Source organism: Peromyscus leucopus, chromosome 17 (genome assembly GCF_004664715.2).
Source record: "Peromyscus leucopus breed LL Stock chromosome 17, UCI_PerLeu_2.1, whole genome shotgun sequence".
NCBI classification, from domain to species: Eukaryota; Metazoa; Chordata; class Mammalia; order Rodentia; family Cricetidae; genus Peromyscus; species Peromyscus leucopus.
Genome location: NC_051077.1, coordinates 21876281 through 21897535, shown reverse-complemented (window position 1 = coordinate 21897535; position 21255 = coordinate 21876281). Strand labels below are relative to the sequence as shown.

The 21255-nt window shown below is 41.9% G+C and overlaps 1 protein-coding gene across 4 annotated transcripts in view; it reads left to right on the top strand.

Annotated features, from left to right (window-relative positions):
- Dlc1 (DLC1 Rho GTPase activating protein) overlaps positions 1–21255 on the top strand; it is a 385945-nt gene that overhangs the window by 207682 nt on the left and 157008 nt on the right. The window contains exon 1 of one of the 4 annotated variants that reach the window (XM_028872375.2): positions 7440–8225. The exons of the other annotated variants lie outside the window; for them this stretch is intronic. Within the exon in view, the coding sequence (XP_028728208.1) occupies positions 8087–8225 (139 nt within the window). The 5' untranslated portion in view covers positions 7440–8086. Of the gene's footprint in view, positions 1–7439; positions 8226–21255 lie in introns of those variants that run through there. 4 annotated transcript variants of the gene reach the window in all.

The following is a 21255-nucleotide window of genomic DNA, read 5'->3' as shown; positions in this document are numbered from 1 at the left end:
ATCAACATAGCAATGGGGGTAGGGGACAGACAGAAACAGAGAGACACAAAGAGAAGGCCAAGGGAGGGGGTAAGGCCATTAATATACACCCTCACTCCTCAAGCTGTTAATAAAAGTTACAGCTAATTTCACAAAAACTGTTTAGATAGGAGGCTCGTGAAATAGCTCGGTGGGTAAAGGTGTTTGCCACCAAGCCTGACAGTCAGAGTTCCATCCCAAGGTCTCTTTTGGTAGAAGGAGAGACTCAACTCCTACATTAAGTTACCTTCTGGTCTAGACAAGAATACCATGTCGCAGTTGCATGCATCAACATTCACACACACACACACACACACACACACACACACACACACACACACAAATAAATAAATAAATAAATAAATAAATAAATAAATGCATAAAGTATTTGCAGTTGCAAGTTTTCCTTAGTTATGATATAGTGTAAATTAGGTATAAAACTTTAGATTCATTAAGATAGGATAGATAATGGAATATTTTCCTTTAATTTGCCAGATACAAATGAACTGGAATTTATTACATTGTGAATGTAATCTTTGCTTGATAATCGTTCATATTGTGTACAGTCTTATTATGTTAAAATTAAAACCTTTCATTTTTTTGTTTAGACAAAAAAAATATTTCTGACTCTCTTAGAGTAAGTCTATGGATCACTCCATAGAATTTATGCTGAGAAAGGACTGGGTTCTTTTCTGATACTACTGAGATGAACAACTATGTTGAGTTCAGAGTGCCATCCTAGAGAGCTGTGCTACAAAGGAGTTGGACTGGAGTTCTCATTTCAAGATGAGACCCAGTGTTTCCTATAGTGAGCACTGAACTGGGCCTGGTTATCTTGAATTATTGCCCTTCCATTTTCATAGCTAAGATGACCTAAAGCTCCACAGCCAGTCTGGTTATTTCCCTACTCCAGACCTAACTGGTTATTTTATTTGGCTGAGATTATTATATTTGTCTAAGCCTAGATAATTAGTCGATTATTGTCACTATTAATTTAAGGACAATCAAGCTGGTGGGAAGGCTGGTAAGCTTTGGAGGCAAACAGCATTGAGTATGAGTCCTAGACACTGCTGGACTATCCTCAGATTTCTTATCTTGGAGCTGCTGTTTCTTCGTGTCCTAAGAGGGGACAGTAACCCCCAACTCTGGGTGCTACAGTGAGTCATGGGTTGCTACATAAACCTGGAGGAGTAAATGTTATTACCTTCATTGCTCCTCTTTTCTTCTCTGCTTAGCTACAGAACAGCTTCCTACCAAATAAGGCCAACCAACTATCAGTAAGGATACAACTCACCACTGCAGGTAGTTGACTTGCTCCAGTTCCTGCCGTTCCCAAAACATCTCTACCCCATCAGAAGCTGTCAGTCAGATTTTCAAATTGAGACAGATTCTGTCTTTACTGTTAAAAAATAAAAATACTCTCTAAACAATTGACTAATACCTTCTCATAAAACTCACCACTCGGTTATCATATAAACCATCAATAGTCACCCCTCTGAGTTTCACATCCAAATATCCAACCAACTGAGGATTAGAAATACTCAGTGAAAAATAAAGCACTCCATCTGTATGTAACAAAGTTAGGATGTTGCCATCCCCAAAGCCAGTGTTCCTCCATCTGTGGGTCACAACCCCTATGCCTGAACAACCCTTTCACAGGGATTGCCTAAGACCATCAGAAAACATAGTACCAAAATTACTGTTATGAAGCAGAAATGAAAATAATTTTATGCTTGAGGGACACCACCACATGAGGAACTGTAATGAAGGGGTCAGAGCATTAGGAAGGTTGACGGTATCCCTTAACCCATACGTTATATCCACTATTGATGCGGCATTTACATTGTGCTCAGTACCATAAATAAACTGAGAGGAGTTAACGTATGCTTATAGACCATTCTAGGGTATATTCAAACACTGGGCCACTGTCTAAAGAGACCTGAACATTTGCTGCCATTTTTATCTCTGGGTGCTGGAGCCACTTCTGCGCAGGTACCAAACGATGGCTATACTAACAGTTGCTAATGTAATGATCAGAGGGATGCTTCAGGGTCCTTCTCAGTCATTCACTATGCTGCCTCTGCTGTCTAAATGGAAACACAGTTTGGTTTCCAATGATTGCAAGTAAATTCGATCAAAGAACCCAGTTCTTCTTTTAAAAATCTCAATGTCTGAATTCAGTAAACTTAAAGAGGTATAATATAGCAGTGCATGAATTATAATTGGTTCTTTTATAAATTATTTCCTTTTATGAATTAACTCATCTAATTGTTTAGATAATATAGAACCAAATCTATTGGGGGATTTATTAAGGCAACTCCACGTAGCTAAAAGGAGGTTTATTTTTTCGGTAACTTACAGCCAGTAAAGGGTTGGTCATAGGATCCAGGAGAGTTGAGATGCAGTTCAGCGGGGTTCTCTGGAGAACTCCGCTCAGTCTACCATCCAGCATCCAGGATCACAAGGAACCAAGAGAGCTAGCACATCCGGATCCCGAGTCTTAAAGGGCTCCGGTCTTGGACCCTCCCCAGGGGAAGGTCATAGGTATGAGTGGCAGTTACCAGAAGCCTCACTAGGGGTAGTACTTCCAGGACAAAGCTGGAACAGCTACCCACTACACAAATCGTTTTCATTTTTTAGGAAATAATATTGTAAATTTTATTGTTTTTTAATTAATGTTTATCTGAGTTGCATATTAACTTTTTCATTTTATCGTTTTGCTTTATTCATCTGTGTAATTTGAAAAATTACTTATTTTGTTATATGATGTTATTTTTTGTCTAATAAAAGCATACGTGAAATTTTTTTAAGAGAAGACATGACAGTCACTTTGCATGACTCACCTACCAGCTGAAGGCGTTTATGCTGGGAATGATTGCATGCCCCTAATCTTGTTGGGTTCTAGACTAAGAATTTGGGAGGAGCTAAGAATCTAGGCTAACTTTGTCAATGTGTTTCCACACATTTTGAACATGCTTCTCTCATGAAACCAACCACGCTACTTGGAAGTTAGATCTAGTCAATATGACACCACATCATTGAGGGCTAAGTTGATATATTAGTCTTTCTCAGTCTCCCTGCAAGGTCCTGGATGGTGCAGGGGTGTGGTTGTATCATGGATACATCCTGCAGCTCCTCAAGAAAAGATCCAGACAGACCTGTCCTGTTCAACCTATGAGGAGGCTACATACATACCAAACCACACAAGCACATAGACTTTAGGTGATTTGTTGTATATTTATTTTTCCATTTTTTATTATTTAAAGAAAATTACACATTATGTTTTGACAATATTCTTTTTCTTCCCAACTCTTCCAATGTCTTCCCCACCTCTATACCCACCCAACTTCATGTTTTTCTCTTTCTCAAAGGGAAAAAAAAACAAAATTAAAACAAAACAGAACATCAATAAGATTTTAAACACAGTAAGATTTTTTTATGACAAAATAAAAAGTACACATAAAAACATGCAGTTTGTTTTGTGTTGGCCAAGTACTCCTGGGCAGAGCACTATTCAGGAAAACTGATTTCCCCTTCTCAGCAGGTATCAGTTGGAAATAGCTTCTTGGTTAGAAGCTGGACTTTGTATCTATTTACTCTCCCATGCCAGGATTTTGTCTGATTTGAATTTTTGCAGGTCTAATGCATGCTTTCACAGTCTCTGTGAGTTCATATGTGCATGTCTAGAAGACACTGTTTCCTTAGAATCATCCACCACCTCTGCCTCTTACAAGATCTCTACCTCCTCTTCTTCAGAGATCCCTTGGGGGAGGAGTTTGATAAAGACATCGCATGAATGACAGAGTGCTCCAAATCTCTTACTCTCTGCACATTGTCCAGTGGTGGAGCTCTGTGTCGGTTACCATCCACTTCAAGTATAAGCTTCTCTGATGGAGGTTAAGAGACGCACTGGTGAGAACAGCAGTGTGCCATGAGCATTGTATTGCTAGGTTCACTTAACGGAATAATATAAATGGATTTTCCCCTACGCCCATGACCTATCTAGTCTCATGTTCTTGGCCACTTTAACAGTGTCAGGCATTGGCTCCATCTCAAAGGGTGGGTCTTAAATCCAATAAAAATCCCTTAATGTTTGTGCCACTGTTACACCAGTGTATCTCATATCCAGGTTGCTGTTATAGGTCACAAGGTTCATAGATGGGCAATATTGATGGTTAAATTTTCCCCTCTGGTAGCAAGCACAGACTTACCTTCCAACGCCATGAACAATAAATAGTCAGTAGCGGTGAATTTTCTACTTGGAAACCATCTCCATGTCTCCATGTTTGATAACATAAGTACATGTTATCTTCAGCAATATAGCCTTATAATAATGTTGTGGAGAGTAGGCTTGGTGGGGGGTGGTGCACACCTTTAGTCACAGCACTCAGAGAGGCAGAGACAGGTGGATCTCTGTGAGGTCGAGGCCAAAGTGGTCTATGGAGCAAGTTACAGGACAGCCAAGGCTACACTGAGAAACCCTGTCTCGAAACAAACAAAATGTTGTGGAGAGTAAGCCTTGGCAATAGCCTATAATGTTTGGGGGAGTAAGCTATGCAGTCCCTTTGGGCAACAACTCAAATATATGTAACTCATTTCTGGTCCTGGGAGTTTTATTTGGTAGCATATGATGTCTAGTTGGGGTATTATCTCTCTTTAAACATTCCTTTTATACATGTTTATATTTTGGGAAACATCTACAGTAGTAGTTTCCCTGACTTTTCAAAGTGCCTGAGGGTCACTTGTCCCTTCCCACATTCTCTTCTCTTCCTCCCCTCCCATCCTTCTTGCCCAGTTAATGACTCTTCTAGTTTCTCCTTTATCTATTGACAACACTATATTTTATATCTCCTCCTTTAGAAGACCCCTTCCTCCCCTCTGGTCCTCTACCATCTACCTATCCTCTGTGGCTCTTCTAATTTAAACACACATGTCTAAAACTTAGAAGCTAACATCGCTGTATAAGGGCAAACATGTAATCTTTGTCTTTCTGGGTCTGAGTTACCTCCTCGGGATAACACCTCTAATTCCATCCACCTACCTGCCAATTTCAATTTCTTAATAGCTGAGTAATAGTCCATGTGTGAATTACCCATTTCTCTGTTGATGGACATACAGGCCACTTTCAATTTCTGCCTCAATTATGAATAGAGCATCAATGAACATGGATGAGCAAGAACCTCTGCAATAGGCTACAGTCCTTTTGATATACACCCAAGAATGGTATAGCAGTATCTTGAGGTAGATCCATTTTCTAGCTTCCTGAGAAACCTTCACACTTATTTCCATACCAGCTGTATCATTTTGCACTCCCACCATCAAGGAATGTGTGTTTCCTGCCCTGTAGCCCTTCACTCCATCCTTTGCCAGCAGGAGCTGTTTAATTTGTCTTGGCCATTCTAACTGGGGAAAGATGAAACCTCAAAGTACTTTTATAGTGTATAATCCTGATAGCTAAGAATGTTAAATATTTTTGTGTTTCTCAGCCATTTGTGTTTCATCTTTTATGAATTCTCTGTTCAGCTCTATATTCCATTTTTAATTGGGTTATTCATTTTGATGATGCTGTTTCTTTGGTTCTTTATATATTCTAGATACAACCCTTAGTCAGATGTATAATCAGTGAAGACTTTCTCATTCTGTAAGCTGCTATTTTGCTCAAGTGATAGTTTTCTTTGCTGTATTATACAGTAACTTTTTAGCTTCATGAAGTCCCATTTATTGATTTTGATGCCTCCACTATCAGAGTCCTGTTCAGAAAGTTCTTTCTCATGCCAATAAGTTCAAGCTTATTCCCCTCTTCTTCTCCTGTCTGATTCAGGGTACCTGGTCTTATGCTGAGGTTCTTGATCTATTTGAAATTGAGTTCTGTGCAGGGTGATAGATATAGATCTATTTTATACTTCTACCTGAAGCCATCCAGTTTGACCAGCACCATTTGGTGAAGATGCTATCTTTTCTCCAGTGTGTATTTTTTGACTTCTTTGTCAAAAATCAAGTGTGTATATGTATGTGGAGTTATTTCTGGGTCTTCAATTCTATTCCATTGATCAGCATGTCTGTTTTGGTGCCAATACCATGCTGGTTTTATTACTATAGCTTTGTCATTCACTTGAAATCTGGGATGGCGATCCCCTGTGAGTTAGTGATTTGTTCTAAAACAAAACGAAAAGTTTCTATAGGTTTTGGGGGTGAGGGCTATTTGCTTGTTTTGTTTTTTCTTTTTCTAAGTTCTGGCAACAGAGTCTAAGGCCTCCTACTCACCAGGCTCAGAGGTCTGTTATTCAGCAGTTAGGTCCCTCTGAAGTTTAGAGCATAAACTGTATTAGTGCTTCCAAATTCATGCCTAGTCCAGTGAAAAATTACAGAACCAGGAATTGAGAAGAGCATTCCTAATTGGCAAGAAGCTATGGTTAAGAAATAATATGAAGTTGCTTTCCCAAGGATGAGTAAGTGTTGGAGGCTTGAGACTCAGTGATGGGAGGAATTTGAAGTGCTTGGACCTAGTGGGGAACTGAGGTCTCTGAGGGGCTGATCTTGGGTTGGAATTAACTCACATGGGATTCAGAATGAGTCCTGTCAAGAGTGAATTGTTGTGAAAGTGAACTTGACCCTGAGTCTCTCTCTCTCCTTCCTGTCTGGCGCCAAGATCTCTTCCTTCCTCATACATACTGCAATGATGCCATCTGTTATTAGGCCCTCAGGAAAGGTTGACCTAATAGGGCCACTTGAAAGTGTCCTTAAAAATCATAAGCTAAATAAACCTTTGTGTAACTATGCAGCCTCAAGTATTTCATTATAGCAATCAAAACAGACCACTGTAGGAGGAGCCTTGCGACCATTAACAAGTTGGAACTGTAAATCATAGGACCTGCATGTTATTAAAAAGCTGTAGCTACTACTGCTAGTTACGACTTCTGAGTCTTCTCACTGTTTGCATAGTCTTTTTGTATGATCAATTTGTCAAAGGTGTGTGGAAAATGGATACACATAGAACTGCAAAGCTGCAGGAGAGCAGGGCAGTTTAAAAATGCCTTCTTGACTGAAGCAATTATGGAAACAATCAATTAGCATTCACGCAGCACCTGATGATTTGCACGCTGCTCTTCCAGGGTCATTTCATCTTGCAAAGGTTGTGAACTGGTTCTTTGATACTGTTTCACGCCACTGTTAGGCTTCGCTGCCAAACCTTGAAAGTTACGCTGTGGAATCGGGGCACAGTGAGAAAGGAGAAGGAGGCATTAAAAGTCAGAAAACCTGCCAAATTCATTGGCATAGAAGTAGATGTTTGGCGTTTTCGAAATGCAATAACATGTCTTGTAAAAGAAGCAATTGGCTCACTTTTCATTCCAAAAACTGTACAAGAACTGCCTGGCACTTATTTAAAAAAAAAAAAAAAAAAAAAAAAAAAAAAAAAAAAAAAAAACTTTGGAGATGGATATTTGATGTATAACCAATAATCAGTTTGCTTACTGGAAAAGTGGTGTCGCAAAACCTGGGCATATTTGAATCTAATTTTGAGGCGAAGCCTGGGCTTATCAGAATAAACCGCTGACTGTAAAGGAGCAGCGTGGAGAGGAAATACAGGGAGCTGGTGAATATTTTACTTTAAAAACTCAGGCTACCGTTTACGAAACAGTACAGCCGTGTCTGCTTTGCCCTGCAACCACAACTTAAAAGTGAGCATTGGTCTCACAACCAGCCGGCCCCAAAACCCGGGGTCAGGAAGATGATCAATTGCTCCGTTGATGAGAAGGAACCTGGATGACAGCGCTACCTGCTCTGCTCTGGGCTCCGTCACTAGGAATGAGCGGCTGGCATCTTCAGGAAGCGGCACCGCGGAGCGAGCGAGGTGATTGGGTTACACTGGGCGCATCCCGATAAAGGGGGCGCGGGAGCCGCTGGCCCTAAGCCTTTCCAGATGTGGCCGCGGCGCGCGCTGGGCTGTCGGCCAGGAGGCCGCCTGCAGCCGCGTCCCCAGGCCGCAGAGCCAGCCGCAATGCCTGCGTCCTGAGCGCCTGGGAGCAACGAGGGTCCCGGGGTTCCGCCCGAAGTCACTCGCGGCTGGATGGGGGACCCCGAGGACCACGTGATGCCTCGGCCCCTGCGAGCCCCGCTGCGGAGGTCCTTCAGCGACCACATCAGGGACTCCACCGCCAGGGCGCTGGATGCTATCTGGAAAAACACCAGAGAGCGACGGCTGGCAGGTGAGGGGCATGGGGGAGAGCGGGGAATTAACCAGAAAGCCTTTAAATGCACAGACTGTCATTAACTCGCGAAATAAACAAGCTCATCAGCTGGAATATAACAATCTCTGGTCCTCAACGTTTCGGGGGGTGGGGGGTGTTTCTTTTTCTTTTATTGCATCTTGTTATTGGTCTGATTGTTTGCAGCAAAGGTTTTTGAGCGCTTTTTTTTTTTTTTTAACCTTGAGAAGAAAAGCAAGGTCCTTTGGCGTGTCAGGAAATCAGTGGTGGAAATGACAAACTGCAGGCAGCCCTGAGCTCTGCAGAGTGGTTGGTCGAGGGTCATCTTCTGAGCTGGCCTGGCGGGAGGTGGCCTGGCCTGACCGGTGCAGGCCAGGGGCCTGGCAGGGTGTGGGTTCGTGGAAGTGCCGCCCGACATCAGTCAGCCGGTATTTCCTCCAGTCTAACCTCTGAGTTCCAAGAAGGGGTACCAGGTATGCCAGAAGCAGCCGTTTGAGACGCAATAAAACATCCATACATTGGTGCAATTCAAATGTTCCAGGGCTCACGTGATGGGCGCCAAATGGCAGGGCTGTGTTTGAAGGACTCCAATGAGAAAACAAGGTCTGCTTAATTCTGGGTGGGAGGAATATTCTGAAACTGACAGCAGGTAGCATCTCACTGTGGTGGAGAGTGAGCTTGGGCAGAGAGCAGGATTCCAACAGCCGTTTAAGGCTCCTTAATGGTGCTCTGTGCGAGCTTTACTATGTCATCCACGTGGAGGGATCAAAGAGTATGTTTTCTCGACTCTGTTGTTGTTATTAATTGTTGTTGTTTTGTTTTGTTTTGTTCCTCCCCCGCACCCCCCCCCAATACTGGATGGACTCCAGGAATTGTTAACCATTTTAGACGTTCCTCCAAAAGTTGATCCAGGTTTCTGGGCTATGTTCTTGACAAAGGTCACTTGATATCAAGTATTGTCTCGACAGGCCTTGCAGAAGGGGAATTTAAGGTGTGTGAATGTGATAAGGCAGATTATGAAGATAAGCGTGGAAGTTTCATACCACAGCAGGCTGAGTTTGTTGGAATGACCTGTGGTGTGTTTACCTTTGAGACAAGGTCTCACCACGTATCCCAGGCTGGCCTTCTTCATCTCTCCAGTGCTGAGGTTATAGGTGCCAACCACCATATAATAAATGAAAAGTTGTTCTCTATTGATCTTAATAATACTTTCCAGGACAGGGAGAGGATGAACAATATTAAATTTAACCGTAAAGCAGGGCACAGAAAACAAATTATTTTAATTTTTATCATGTTATTACTGCTTGAAAACAAAATGTGATGCCTTAATTAAAGCAATCAAACTTTCCAAAGTATCCAATGACAAGTCGCAGTTGACCAGAAGAAGCCAAGGACATAAGATACACAAGTATAAGATGCCCAACTAAAATTGGTTGACCTAAAACAAAGAAGAAAAAAAAAGAACTATTCCTTCATTATCATAAAATTTCTTATTACTAGTACAACAATGTTCGATTATGGTTTTCTGTGTTAGCTTGAAGTTTTAAGCTAATTGAACCATTGCTGTTTTCCTGGATTTCCCCTTCCATTTTCATAAAATCTAGAGTTTGACAGCTGAAGACAGATGAGAATGAGACTATTATGGCTTGAAAGTTCTGTGCCCCTCACATTTTTTGGGGGGGTTATGTATTAACAGTCTATTTGTAGAGTCCAAATGCAGGAGCTGATACAGTGTTGCCCATACAAACCACCTAGAGAACAATTTTTGATGTGTAATGGAAAATGAAGAATTCCCATAGCTCTGGCAGCAAATAGGATTTTGCTCCTCCAGTCGCACTGAAGGAATTCTTCACGTAACTTGGCTTCACGTAACTTGAAGGAGGGTAGGCACATTAGAATGTTTATGTAGTGGAGAATGTGGACAAAAAAAAAAGAACCCGGGTGACAATTGATGCGGATTACTGGGGACCTGGACACTGTTGCTTACTCCCTGGCCCTTGGCTCAGGGCTGACACTGTCAGTGTTTGTAAGCTGGAGACTGGTCTGTTGCGACCTTCAAGAGTGCTTACCCCGACCCCCTCCCTTCCAGCATTTCTGCACTTAACCCTCCCAGCGACCAAAACACTGAACCACAGCTGTTCAGGGTTCATGGAGATTCACTTTTCTGAACAGCAGAGAAAATCATTTTTATATGACAGCCCCACTTGGCCTTCCCTTGCAGAATGGAGGGTGGTGGAAAAGTCCCCACCCCCCTCTTCACTGGGAAACAAATGAGGTGACAGGTATGGAGAACTGGAAGCATCTAGTGGAAAGTACTTGTGCTCATAGTGACTGGAATGCTACTGCCGTGATGCTGATGGCCCCAGTGACTTGCACCAGGCTTCTCGATAACCAGAGACTGGCTGTTTCTACCTAGGCAAAGAGTACGGTTGTGGGATGAAGTTTTAAGCTTTCTTTTTAGGTTATCTCTGCCTCTCCCACGTCTTGTAGCTGGAGTTTTCTCTCTGGGTCCTGCCAAGCCCCAGCAGTCCGACAGCCCACTTATAAAATAAACACACAGACGCTTATATTATTTAAACTGTTTGGCCTAATGGCTCAGGCTTCTTGCTAGCTGTTCTTATATCTTAAATTAACCCATTTCTATTAGTCTATAAGTTGCCACAGTGGGTCGTGGCTTACCGGTATCTTAACATCTTCTCATGGCAGAGGCTGGCAGCGTCTCTCTACCTCAGCCTTCCACTTCCCAGAATTCTCCTTTCTGCTTGTCCTGCCTATACTTCCTGCCTGGCTACTGGCCAATCAGTGTTTTATTTATTAACAAATCAGAGCAACACATTTAACATACAGAACATCCCACAGCATTGGTCAGCCTCTCTTTCTCTCCACCTTCATAATTTAATAATTCCTAATTGTGATATCCTAAATGATGCCACGTGCAAAACCTGCCATTTTCCCCTCCTTGCCTTAAAATCCTGTATGGACTCTGTCTGTCATTTTTAAGGACCTGCATTCTTACATAAACAAAATACAGAACTGCCACTAGGCAAAGGCCACCCAGTTGTGAGATATGACAGAATGGATTGTCTTAATCTCACCCCCGTCTCTTTATGCCCCTCTGTGTCCAGTCACAACTCCTAAGAGTTTCTCTTACCCATGTCCCCAGCCCTCTGGGCTCACTGCCTTCTTAGAGCAGCTTGGATCACTGAGCATTCACTGAGTGGAAACTTGAGGATGACTGCCATTGACTGATGGAGCACAAAGCCTGTCTGGCTCAACAGTATGTCTTTCTCACATCTCTCTTAGGTCCTCACAGCCAAAGCATAACACCGCCTGCCTCCTCCTCCACGCCCACCCCACCGCCACCGCCATGCTGCCCATGCATCTCCCTCCCACTTGGTACCTGGACATCTCTCAGCATCAAAGTGCATTTCATTCCCTTATAATGTCTCATGATTGTTTCACAGAAGGCTCCTTTGCCGTATGTTAAGATGAACCTCCATCGGATTCTGATAAAGTCTATGGTTCGCTTCTCAGAATATTTACAAATGTAAATTCTATTATAGAGACTTATATAACTATCTGTAAAATATGGAGAATTATGAAGGAAGAAACCAAATACAATAAAACCTACCTATAGAAATGTTCAGACTACATAATGATAATACAGTAGCTTAATATGAACTAACTATATGATGAATTTACAATATAGGCAACTTAAGTATAAAGTAAAAGACATTTTTAAAGGTCCCAGTATACCAACCATTGTGGCTTAGCTAGGTTAAGAACTAACCTGTGCTTGCTATTCTTCTCTTTATCTTGGCTATTTGTCACTAACCAGTATAAGTAAAAATTACTAAGAAGCAAGGGCCACTGCTAGATCACCAGGGTAGAGCCTGCAACTTTACTGCTTGGTTACTGAATGACTCTAATGCCCAGAGATGCCCAGTAGTTGGCCCCTGTTTTCATAGGAACATCTGTGGACAGAAAAATGCCAATTAAGTGTGATCAGGGTGAGCTCAGCTGCACCAAACTGCTGAGAAGGGGTGGATATAGATATGTGGTGATATGTGCAACAGTCAGTGTGATATGGAAAAGCATAGTTTTTGTTGGTCGCAGAGTTCCAGGGACCTCTAATAACCTCATAAGAAGAAAGGCAGTTCATCGACATTCATGATTGTGGAAACTGCTAAATAGCGTTTAATAAAATCAATACATGATTTTCCCCCCTTCCAACTTTGACTCTACCATAGACTATAAACTAAGATTCTCTGTTTAGTGCTTACTGTGGTTTCCAAATGTTGCCAGTAGCTTTGCCATAGACTAGCTCTTGACGAAGTGAGGTAACAAGGGCTTGAGCTCCAGCCAAGGGCACCCATAAACGTGAACTCTTATCATTGCGATGCCAGGTTCTCATAGTGAGCTGGCTATATATAGCATGATGTATATTTGACAAAATTCTACAAGCCAGTTGAGACGACTCTAAAGAAAAACAAAAACAGATTAAAATTCAAGGTAGAATTAGTTAAAAAGACTGAAAGTAAGACAAATCCAGACTCGGAATGTGTGGTAACTTTCTTCAGCATGGAAAGAAGAATTGATAAATTAAAAAGGAAATCTGTGCTAGTTTTAAAAAGATCTAATAAAGTGAAATAAATACACAGTATAAACACACATAGACTGAGAAAAAGGAATCCAGTGTCTCTGTGAAAGACATGATATCTTGATATCTAAGGGGGAAATCTAAGTGCCTCAAATATTGAGACACGAGGCAGGGTGCTGTCTGTACAGCTCAGCACCTAAGGAAAAAGGTTAATTGACTATGAAGTAAGAGAATTTAGGTAAATTTCAATCTAGATGGGCTTCAACTGACATAAAACAAATCATTTAAGTGTGTGCATTGGATTGGACCCCTGGGGTATTTTATTGTGTATTTACTATCATATATCTTTTGGGCAAGAGATTTCTGTATTTCAAATGATCAGGTCTGTCATAAGCCAGCACCATAAGTGTCTGGCCTGATCCGCAGTGTGCTTGTTCTCAAGGATTCTGGCCCCATTCCAATGAAGGGCAACCACAAACATTAACTCTTGTGAGCTGCTCTGTGCTCCCGCGGTTCACAGTGAAAAGCAAGTAAAGGCACATGGAATGCCTTTTAACCAGGAGTGAGGTAGGTCTCAAAATATGCAGTAAACAAAGACAGCCCTACTCTAGACTTTTGAAGAGAGACAACCAACCATTAGGGATGCCTCATGAGGTGAGCCGACAGCCACCAAGTTTACTATTTTGATAAACGAGGGAATGAGTCAGTGTCAAGGGGGGTTTGATGTATGAGAATATGGGGACGGGGGTTGCATCTGTGCCTCAGGTTGCCTGAGTTAGGAGTGTGGCTCTCCAAAGATCTTACGAACTCAGAAACTGAAGCAGCAAGCAGGGGGCCTACACGGTTCTGCCCCAGGTCCTCTGCGTATCTATTGAAGCTGTCAGCTTAGGGTTTCTATGAGATTCCCGTGTGCGTGTGAACGAGTGGGTCTCTGATTCTTGTGTCTTCTCTTAGGACTCTCTTCCTCTGTTGGTTTGTCCTGTCCAACTTCGTGGCGACCGTTTTCCTTTTATCTTCTTACATTTCATTTTGTCGTGTTTGGTTGTTAGCTCTTAGAAGCCCGTTCTTTTCTAATGAGAGACAGAAAGGGAGTGGATCTGGCGAGGAGGGGAGGCAGGGAGGAACTGGGGGGAGTAGAGGGAGGGGCAACTGTAATCCGGATGTAGTGTATGAGGAAATAATCTGTTTTTAATAAAAGGGGGAAATTTAAAGAAGACTGTGGCTCTTTCACTGGGTAACTTTGGACAAAACAGGCTGTTCCTCACCAACACCAAAAGGGCCAGAACGGTACCTGCATCATAATATCAGTTAAGCGAGCTACTACCAGACATGCCTAGAGGGGCCTTTGGCAAACTGAGAAAGCACAGTCTCGTTTTTTGCTATTATCACCTCCACCTCCCTTTTCTTTGTGCCCTATTTCTTGAGGAACTTCACCCTCATACAGCACCATCACGATAATCAGCCTAGGGCTTCCGAGCAGAAGTAGCTCGATCAGCCCCCAAACCAAACAAATGAACAAGCAAGCTTCCAGGGGCAAGTGAGTTTATTTCTATACCTCCGAAGAGCAACAATGAAAAACCTAAAGGAAGTGATTTAAAAAAAAAAAAAATAGATCTTTGTGAACTCCCAAAGGAAGTGACCAGAATAACTGTTTCTTCACACTGATGAGGAAATCAGCCTCGCATGTAGGTCTGTCACACTTGATGGGCCATCTCTGGACATCTTCCCAGGCAAGCTGGAACGTGCTGCGTGGATGGAGCTGAACATGTGAAAGAGCAGCAGCACCAGCAAGCCTGGGCTTTCCAGTATGAAGCTCCACTCTGGTGTGGGAAAGGGTGCTAAAGGTCAAAGCCGGTGTTGGAAAGGGGTTGTCCTGTATCTGTCCCTCTCTGGAGCAAAACAGCTGTTACTCTTTCATTTATGGAAAGTGATATGCATGGGTGGTGTTCCAATTCGCCCAAGGTCTCTGTGATTGGAATCACTAGATGTCGAAAGTCAACACCTTGATAGGAAGAACATTTGTATTGATTAAGCAGCTGAAGCAGTGCTATGTAGCAAAAACAAACAAACAAAAAAAGGGGGGGGGGTTAAAGAACATTCCTCTGGAAGCTCCCTGTTCTGGAGGAATGATTTGGGTGAGACTGAGGTTAAACGTAAGTGTCATTCAACTTCTGGTTCGTCACTTATTCACTTTTAAATCTGTCATTCTCAAGAGGGAGGCCCCACCAGCCATATGGTATGTGCTGGAGTCCTGTGTCCCAGTGAAGGCCTGTCCTGATTGGTGCCTCAGTTTCCTTCCCTGTGGGTCATCAATAAGGACTAATACTTTCAAGTGCTTGCCTGGAATTATTGATGAAGACGTAATCACAGTAGAGGTCAGACTTATTCCCGTCCCATCATCATCAGGCTCACGATGGTGATACTACTCTTGCTCTTCTCAGCTGAGGACGAGACACCAGACCTACTGGGACTGTGAATCAAAGGTGGTGGCTGCCAGCAGGTGCTGCTGTCATTTGTGTGCATTACATGGGTGCCTGCTAAGTGCCATGTCTGTACTCAAAGGTCTAGAGAAAATTTCTCATTTTGTGTTCGAAATCATCCTGAGAAGTAAATACTACTATTTTTAGTCTCCTTCAAATGAAAAGATTTGGAGAAATATGTTAAAAATATATTCATGAGTTTCATAGATAGAGTCGAGTATAGCATGAATCTTAAAAGGTCTTATTAATAAAAACAAACCCAGAGCCAGGTATTGGGGTGAACGCTGAATGATCCAAGAAACAGAACAAGCCACATCCAACCTCACCTTGCCAATTCCTCAGCTGATCTTGTTTCTTCAGACTGGAAGCCTCTGAGTCCTCACCCAAATGAGTCTCATCTGAACTGCTGCTAAAAGCCTAAAAGCTTAACAAGACTCTAGTTCCTGGTCCTCATGCCTTATATACCTTTCTGCTTTCTGCCATCACTTCCTGGGATTAAAGGTGTGTGTCACCATGCCTGGCTATTTCCAGTGTGGCTTTGAACTCACAGATATCCAGATGGATCTCTGCCTTGGGAATGCTAGGACTAAAGATATGTGTGCCACCATGTTCTGGCCTCTGTGTCTATCTAGTGGCTGTTCTGTTCTCTAATCCCAGATAAGTTTATTAGGGTGCAAAATATATTGGGGGACACAATATCACCACAGTCTAGGAACCTACAAGCCTGTCAATTATCTTTCATTCAATTTACAAAGATTTGTTGAACATCTAGTTGTATCTCAAACACTACACTGGACACTGAATAGCAAACAAAAGAGAATCCTTGCCTGCCTCTCACAGGTATGACATTTATCTGCCTGTGGACCAAAGGAGTATAGCCTGGACCTACTAATCCTCAATTGACTAAGCAAGAAATGCAGATTAGCCCCAAGCTCTAAGGGAAGTATGAAGCTCATCACTGATAGGATCTTAAAACTTCCATCATCAGAGATGTGGGAGAAGGCACCCTTGTAAGGGGCTGTAGCAGCAAGGTGTATATGCAGCTTTGAAAAACATGCACTAACCTGCTCCCTTCAGAGTATGAGCTGCACCCTTGCAAACTGCTGACTTAGAGGGAGAAAAACCTCACAGTGGATAGGTCTGGTGCCACACTCTGCAACACTGGGTCCTGGGAACCAGCTCGGGATGACAAGGACACGAAGGAAAGACAGACACACGGGCACACAGAGAAAATCTGGGATAGGGTGAGCTGTGCTTGCTCCGATGGAGGATGCCAATTGCCACAGCAATCTGGAAACATAGCATTGTCTATTTTATACATCTGAATGGGGGATGTGGGTTTATTAGATACAGCTGAATGTGGAGGCGGGGCTGTGGTACACAGATAAATGTGGAGGTGGGGCTGTGGTATGCAGATGAATATGGAGGTGGGGCTGTGGTACACAGATAAATGTGGAGGTGGGGCTGTGGTATGCAGATGAATATGGAGGTGGGGCTGTGGTACACAGATAAATGTGGAGGTGGGGCTGTGGTATTCAGATAAATATGGAGGCGGGGCTATGGTATGCAGATGAATGTAGAGGCGTATATCTCAGCAGAGGGTCTCTGTAGAGGAGCAATCTCAGGCTAAAGTTATCCCAGAATAGAAGCTGTGGTTGATAGATAGGTCCTACATACACACTCAACATCTGCACTTGGGCCATAGATAAGGCTTATAGGTTTGAGGCACTGGAGTCCTTGATACAGCAGTGCTTGTGATCAACAATACACATTCACTCAAGATGTCGTTCACTCCTTACACATTCACTCACTACTTCCTTCCCTCTTCACAGCCCAGCATAAGCATAAAGACTGAAGAATCCCAGTTTAAGCTGCCTTACTGGTCCCTTCCAGACCCCTTCCTGAACAGAGCATAGTCTGTTGGCATGAATAAATAAGAAAGACTATCTGGTTCATCCACAGAACCAAGAGAAATCCCCTCTTCAGATGCAGATCAGGCCTGGTAGTATATCTTTCCTGGTAACTGGCATTTCTCCTGTTTAAAAAAAAAAAAAAAAAAAGATTTACTTCCAAAATGCTAGATCATATTTTTAATCATTTTTTAAAAACAAGTAGTTGGCCTCATTTTCAAAGTTAAGAGACAAAAATGTAAAATACGTCACAATCTAGAAACAGGATGCTCTTGGCTAATTTAGAAATCAGAATGAGCTAAAATTAGAAGTTGTGCTTTTAATATTTTAGTTTACATACACAATTATGCTCAGACTTCAGCTCACATGCCCTATAGGACTGAAATGGGTTGACCTAAGCAATTTGGGATCCCACAAAAATTCTCAAAGATCCAAACTGGAAGTCAAGACTCATTTTTTTGTCTGATAATAACCTTAAAAATACATTTTTAATTTAAATTTCTAAGAGAAAGGAAAAATAGGTCAGGCTAAATGTATTGTATTTAAAATGTGTTATTATTATTTTATTTAATGCTTTCTAGTTGTGGTGTTTGCTTCTTGCTTCTGTAGCTGTAAACTTGACAAAATCTAAAGTCACTTAGGAAGAGTCTCAATGAGGAGTTATCTATATTGGGTTGGTCTGTGGGGTTGTCTTAAGTTAACCTATGTGGAAATCCCATCCCACTGTGAGTAGTGTCATTCCCCAGGTTGAGGGTCCTGAACTGTGCAAGTGTGGAGAAAATGAGCTGTGCATGAAGAGGTGAACATACATCCATTCTTTACTCTTTGTTAGTGGTCGCTGGTGTGATATGACTAGCTATTTGAAGTTCTTGCCTTAACGTTACTATACCGATTTAGTAGTCTGAATATTAGTTATCATCTACTCAATGAGGGTATCCATTATATCAATGTGAAAATTACCAAAGGATGTAATCCTGATATCGCTGTCACCAATTTTCCCAATTAACTGAGGCATATCTGGATGTTGAAAAGGCATTTAAGTATTGTACCTTACGTTATATTAGAGGTGATTTTACTATTGTATTCCAAGCAACCTTATTATTATTTCTTAATATTACTTGGTGGAGAGGGTAAAAGATGCAAATGAAGAAAAATAACACTGAGCCTAGTGAACTATTGACTGCTAATGGATGCCTGGGTGGAGCGACCATTGTCTATGCCCACTGGTGAGCCCACCAGGCTGAGATGGATTCATGCACATGGCCCTTTTTTAAAAACAGTAGGTTCCAATCAAAACAAAAAGGCATGAACATGGAAATAAATCTGTAGGGAAGTGGAGGAATTGGCAGGGTGGAAGGGTGATAAGGAGAGTGGAATGAGACAAATCAAAATGTATTATACACACATATGAAGCTGTCAAAGAATAAGCTTAATTTAAACCAAAATTGCAAACTTTAAGGCTGAACATTTCATCTTCAATTAACCAGTATAAAAACAAGGTACAGAATATTAATAATACAGTATACAGTCAAGAGAACATTGATCATATGCTATATATTCAAGAGGATAATGATTATACACTGTACACTCAAGAGGAGGTTGGTCATACTGTACAGTCAAGAAGACACTAACCAGACACTGAATAATGGAGAAGGCAGGCAGGACACACACTGAAGCAAAGGGTACAAAAGGGGGTTATGCTGTCAGGTGGGCACCACCACCTTCATCCATTTCACATTACCCAATACTGACTGTACACCTGATCGTAGACACTATGGCAGACAGCAGAAATGACAAGAGATAAATTAAAGGTCATCTCTGGGCTCCAGTGTTTACGCTTCTATTTGACAGCAGAAAACAATGTATATAGGAAATAAGCTCAGAGGCATGATTTGACAGCTAGAGGAAGGTACGTGCTGAGCCTGGCCCTGCCTGCTCTTCTGTTTCCCTTCCCCTTAGCCCCCTCCTGCTCACTTCCTTCTTTCTTCCTTTCCTCTCTTTTTTCTGCTTTTCTCTCCTAATGATTCTCCCTCTCTGTCTCTCTGTCTCTTTCTCTCTCTCTGTCTCTCTCTCTCTCTGTCTCTCTCTCTCTCCTTTCTGCATCAGAAAATTACCATTTGTCCAGTTGTATTAAAAAACAAAAGGACACACCTGCTACTTCACCCTTACTTGGTTTTGTCAGGGTTATGCTCCTTCTGTATGCTTATGAACTGTATTTATAAGTGAAAACTGCCTTTATACATAAACCTTTAACATCATAGTGAGCTCTTTTCCACTATTGTCCCTGAAAACAAAACCCACAGAATCATAGTAGAAAAGCCTCTATGAGAATGTGGCAGTAGTGGTGTGTGTTGCGCATGTGTGTGTGTGTGTGTGTGTGTGTGTGTGTGTGTGTGTAAGAAAAACAACTCAGAAGTGAGGTAGTAAGATAAATATAGGTATCATAAACTACCCTGTGTTTCATAGCAGCATATTTATTCAACATTTCAGGAAATTCTCCTATTAGTTATTCAACTGACTGGTCAGTTTCCTCTTTCCGCTGAATATATAATAATAAACATGTGTATAAACACACACATATATAACATGCTTGAAGATGTGTGTGTATGTATATCTCTATAGACATCGAGTACCCTGTGATCTTACTCTTGTAATGGAGAGCAATAAGGCTTGCCTTTTTTGAGGCAGCCATTGACCCAAACCTTACATTCAATGTAAAGCAGATGTGTTTGCACATGTGTGTCATGTCAGTGAGAGCCAGAAAACAGAGGCGTTCCTTTTGATGATTCTTCCAACCTACTATGGCTCCCCATAATTTTACAGTAAAAATAATCTTAGTGCTGAGCTCAGCATAGAGACAGAGAGTTGTCCGTGCTTATCCTCTGTAGCAGGAATCTTCATCAACCATTTCCATCAAGAGAAATAATAAGTACCAATTATCAGAGGCTGTGGAGGTAACTGGATCGATAAAGCAATTGCCAGCAAAGCATAAGGACTTTAGTTCAATCCCTAGCACCTATATTAGAACAAAATGCTAGATGTGGGTGTGAACCTTTATAATCCCAGCACTGGGGAGACAGAACAATCCATAGAATTTTCTGGACAGCCTAGCCTAACCTAGGTCCCAGTGAGAGATCCTATCAGCAAAAAAAATGTGGGTGGTTTCTGAGAAATGATACTAAAGTTAACCTCCAGTCTCTACACCTGATTGCATGTGTTCACACACACACACACACACACACACACACACACACACACACACACACACGCGCGAAGGGGAATTAGAAACTTCTAAACAATAAAAAAATCACAAAGATATAGTGAAACCATTGAATATGACTGTTTGATAAGTCTTAGCTGATGACCCCTGAACCTCCTGGTTCTATGTCAGTTCTTTTGACCTCGGGCAACTTCTTATCAATGTGGCACATCTAAGCAATCGCATATGTACACACGCAAACACCCCCCTGGAGTCGAATGACATCAAGGAATTTCTCTTCATAAAGATTGAAGGGTCTTGATTTACAGGATGCTGGTGAAAAACTCACGACATAGCAGCTGGCCGTTGACAACCCGTAGTCGGGCAAACAGCACATTTTCTGGAGTCTAGACTTTGTTTTATCTTGTAAATTTTTGGTGACATATTTAGTGTTTTGCAGACAACTCTCAAATTACTGAGTCAGCAGTCGGTATGGCTCGGTTTATCGCGGCCCATCATCTTTAATCTGGTCTTGAATAGCAGGATGTTGTAGGTCTGGATTGAAGTGCGACCTTTGAATGTTTTCCATTCATGCTTGATTACTATATCCTAGAGGTCTAGACAATGTTGTTGGTTTCTCACCAACACAAACATCTGGCAAAAAAAAAAAAAAAAAAAAGAACTCTACTAGATGAGTAAGAACATTTCACATTCACCCATATGATGTTTTAAAATAAGTCTTTTAAATGAAACCCATCTCAGGTCCCAGAGAATAGCATCAAGCATATTGTTTTCTACTCTGATAAAATTGTCTTTGGACCACGGTTTTTCACTGGAGAAA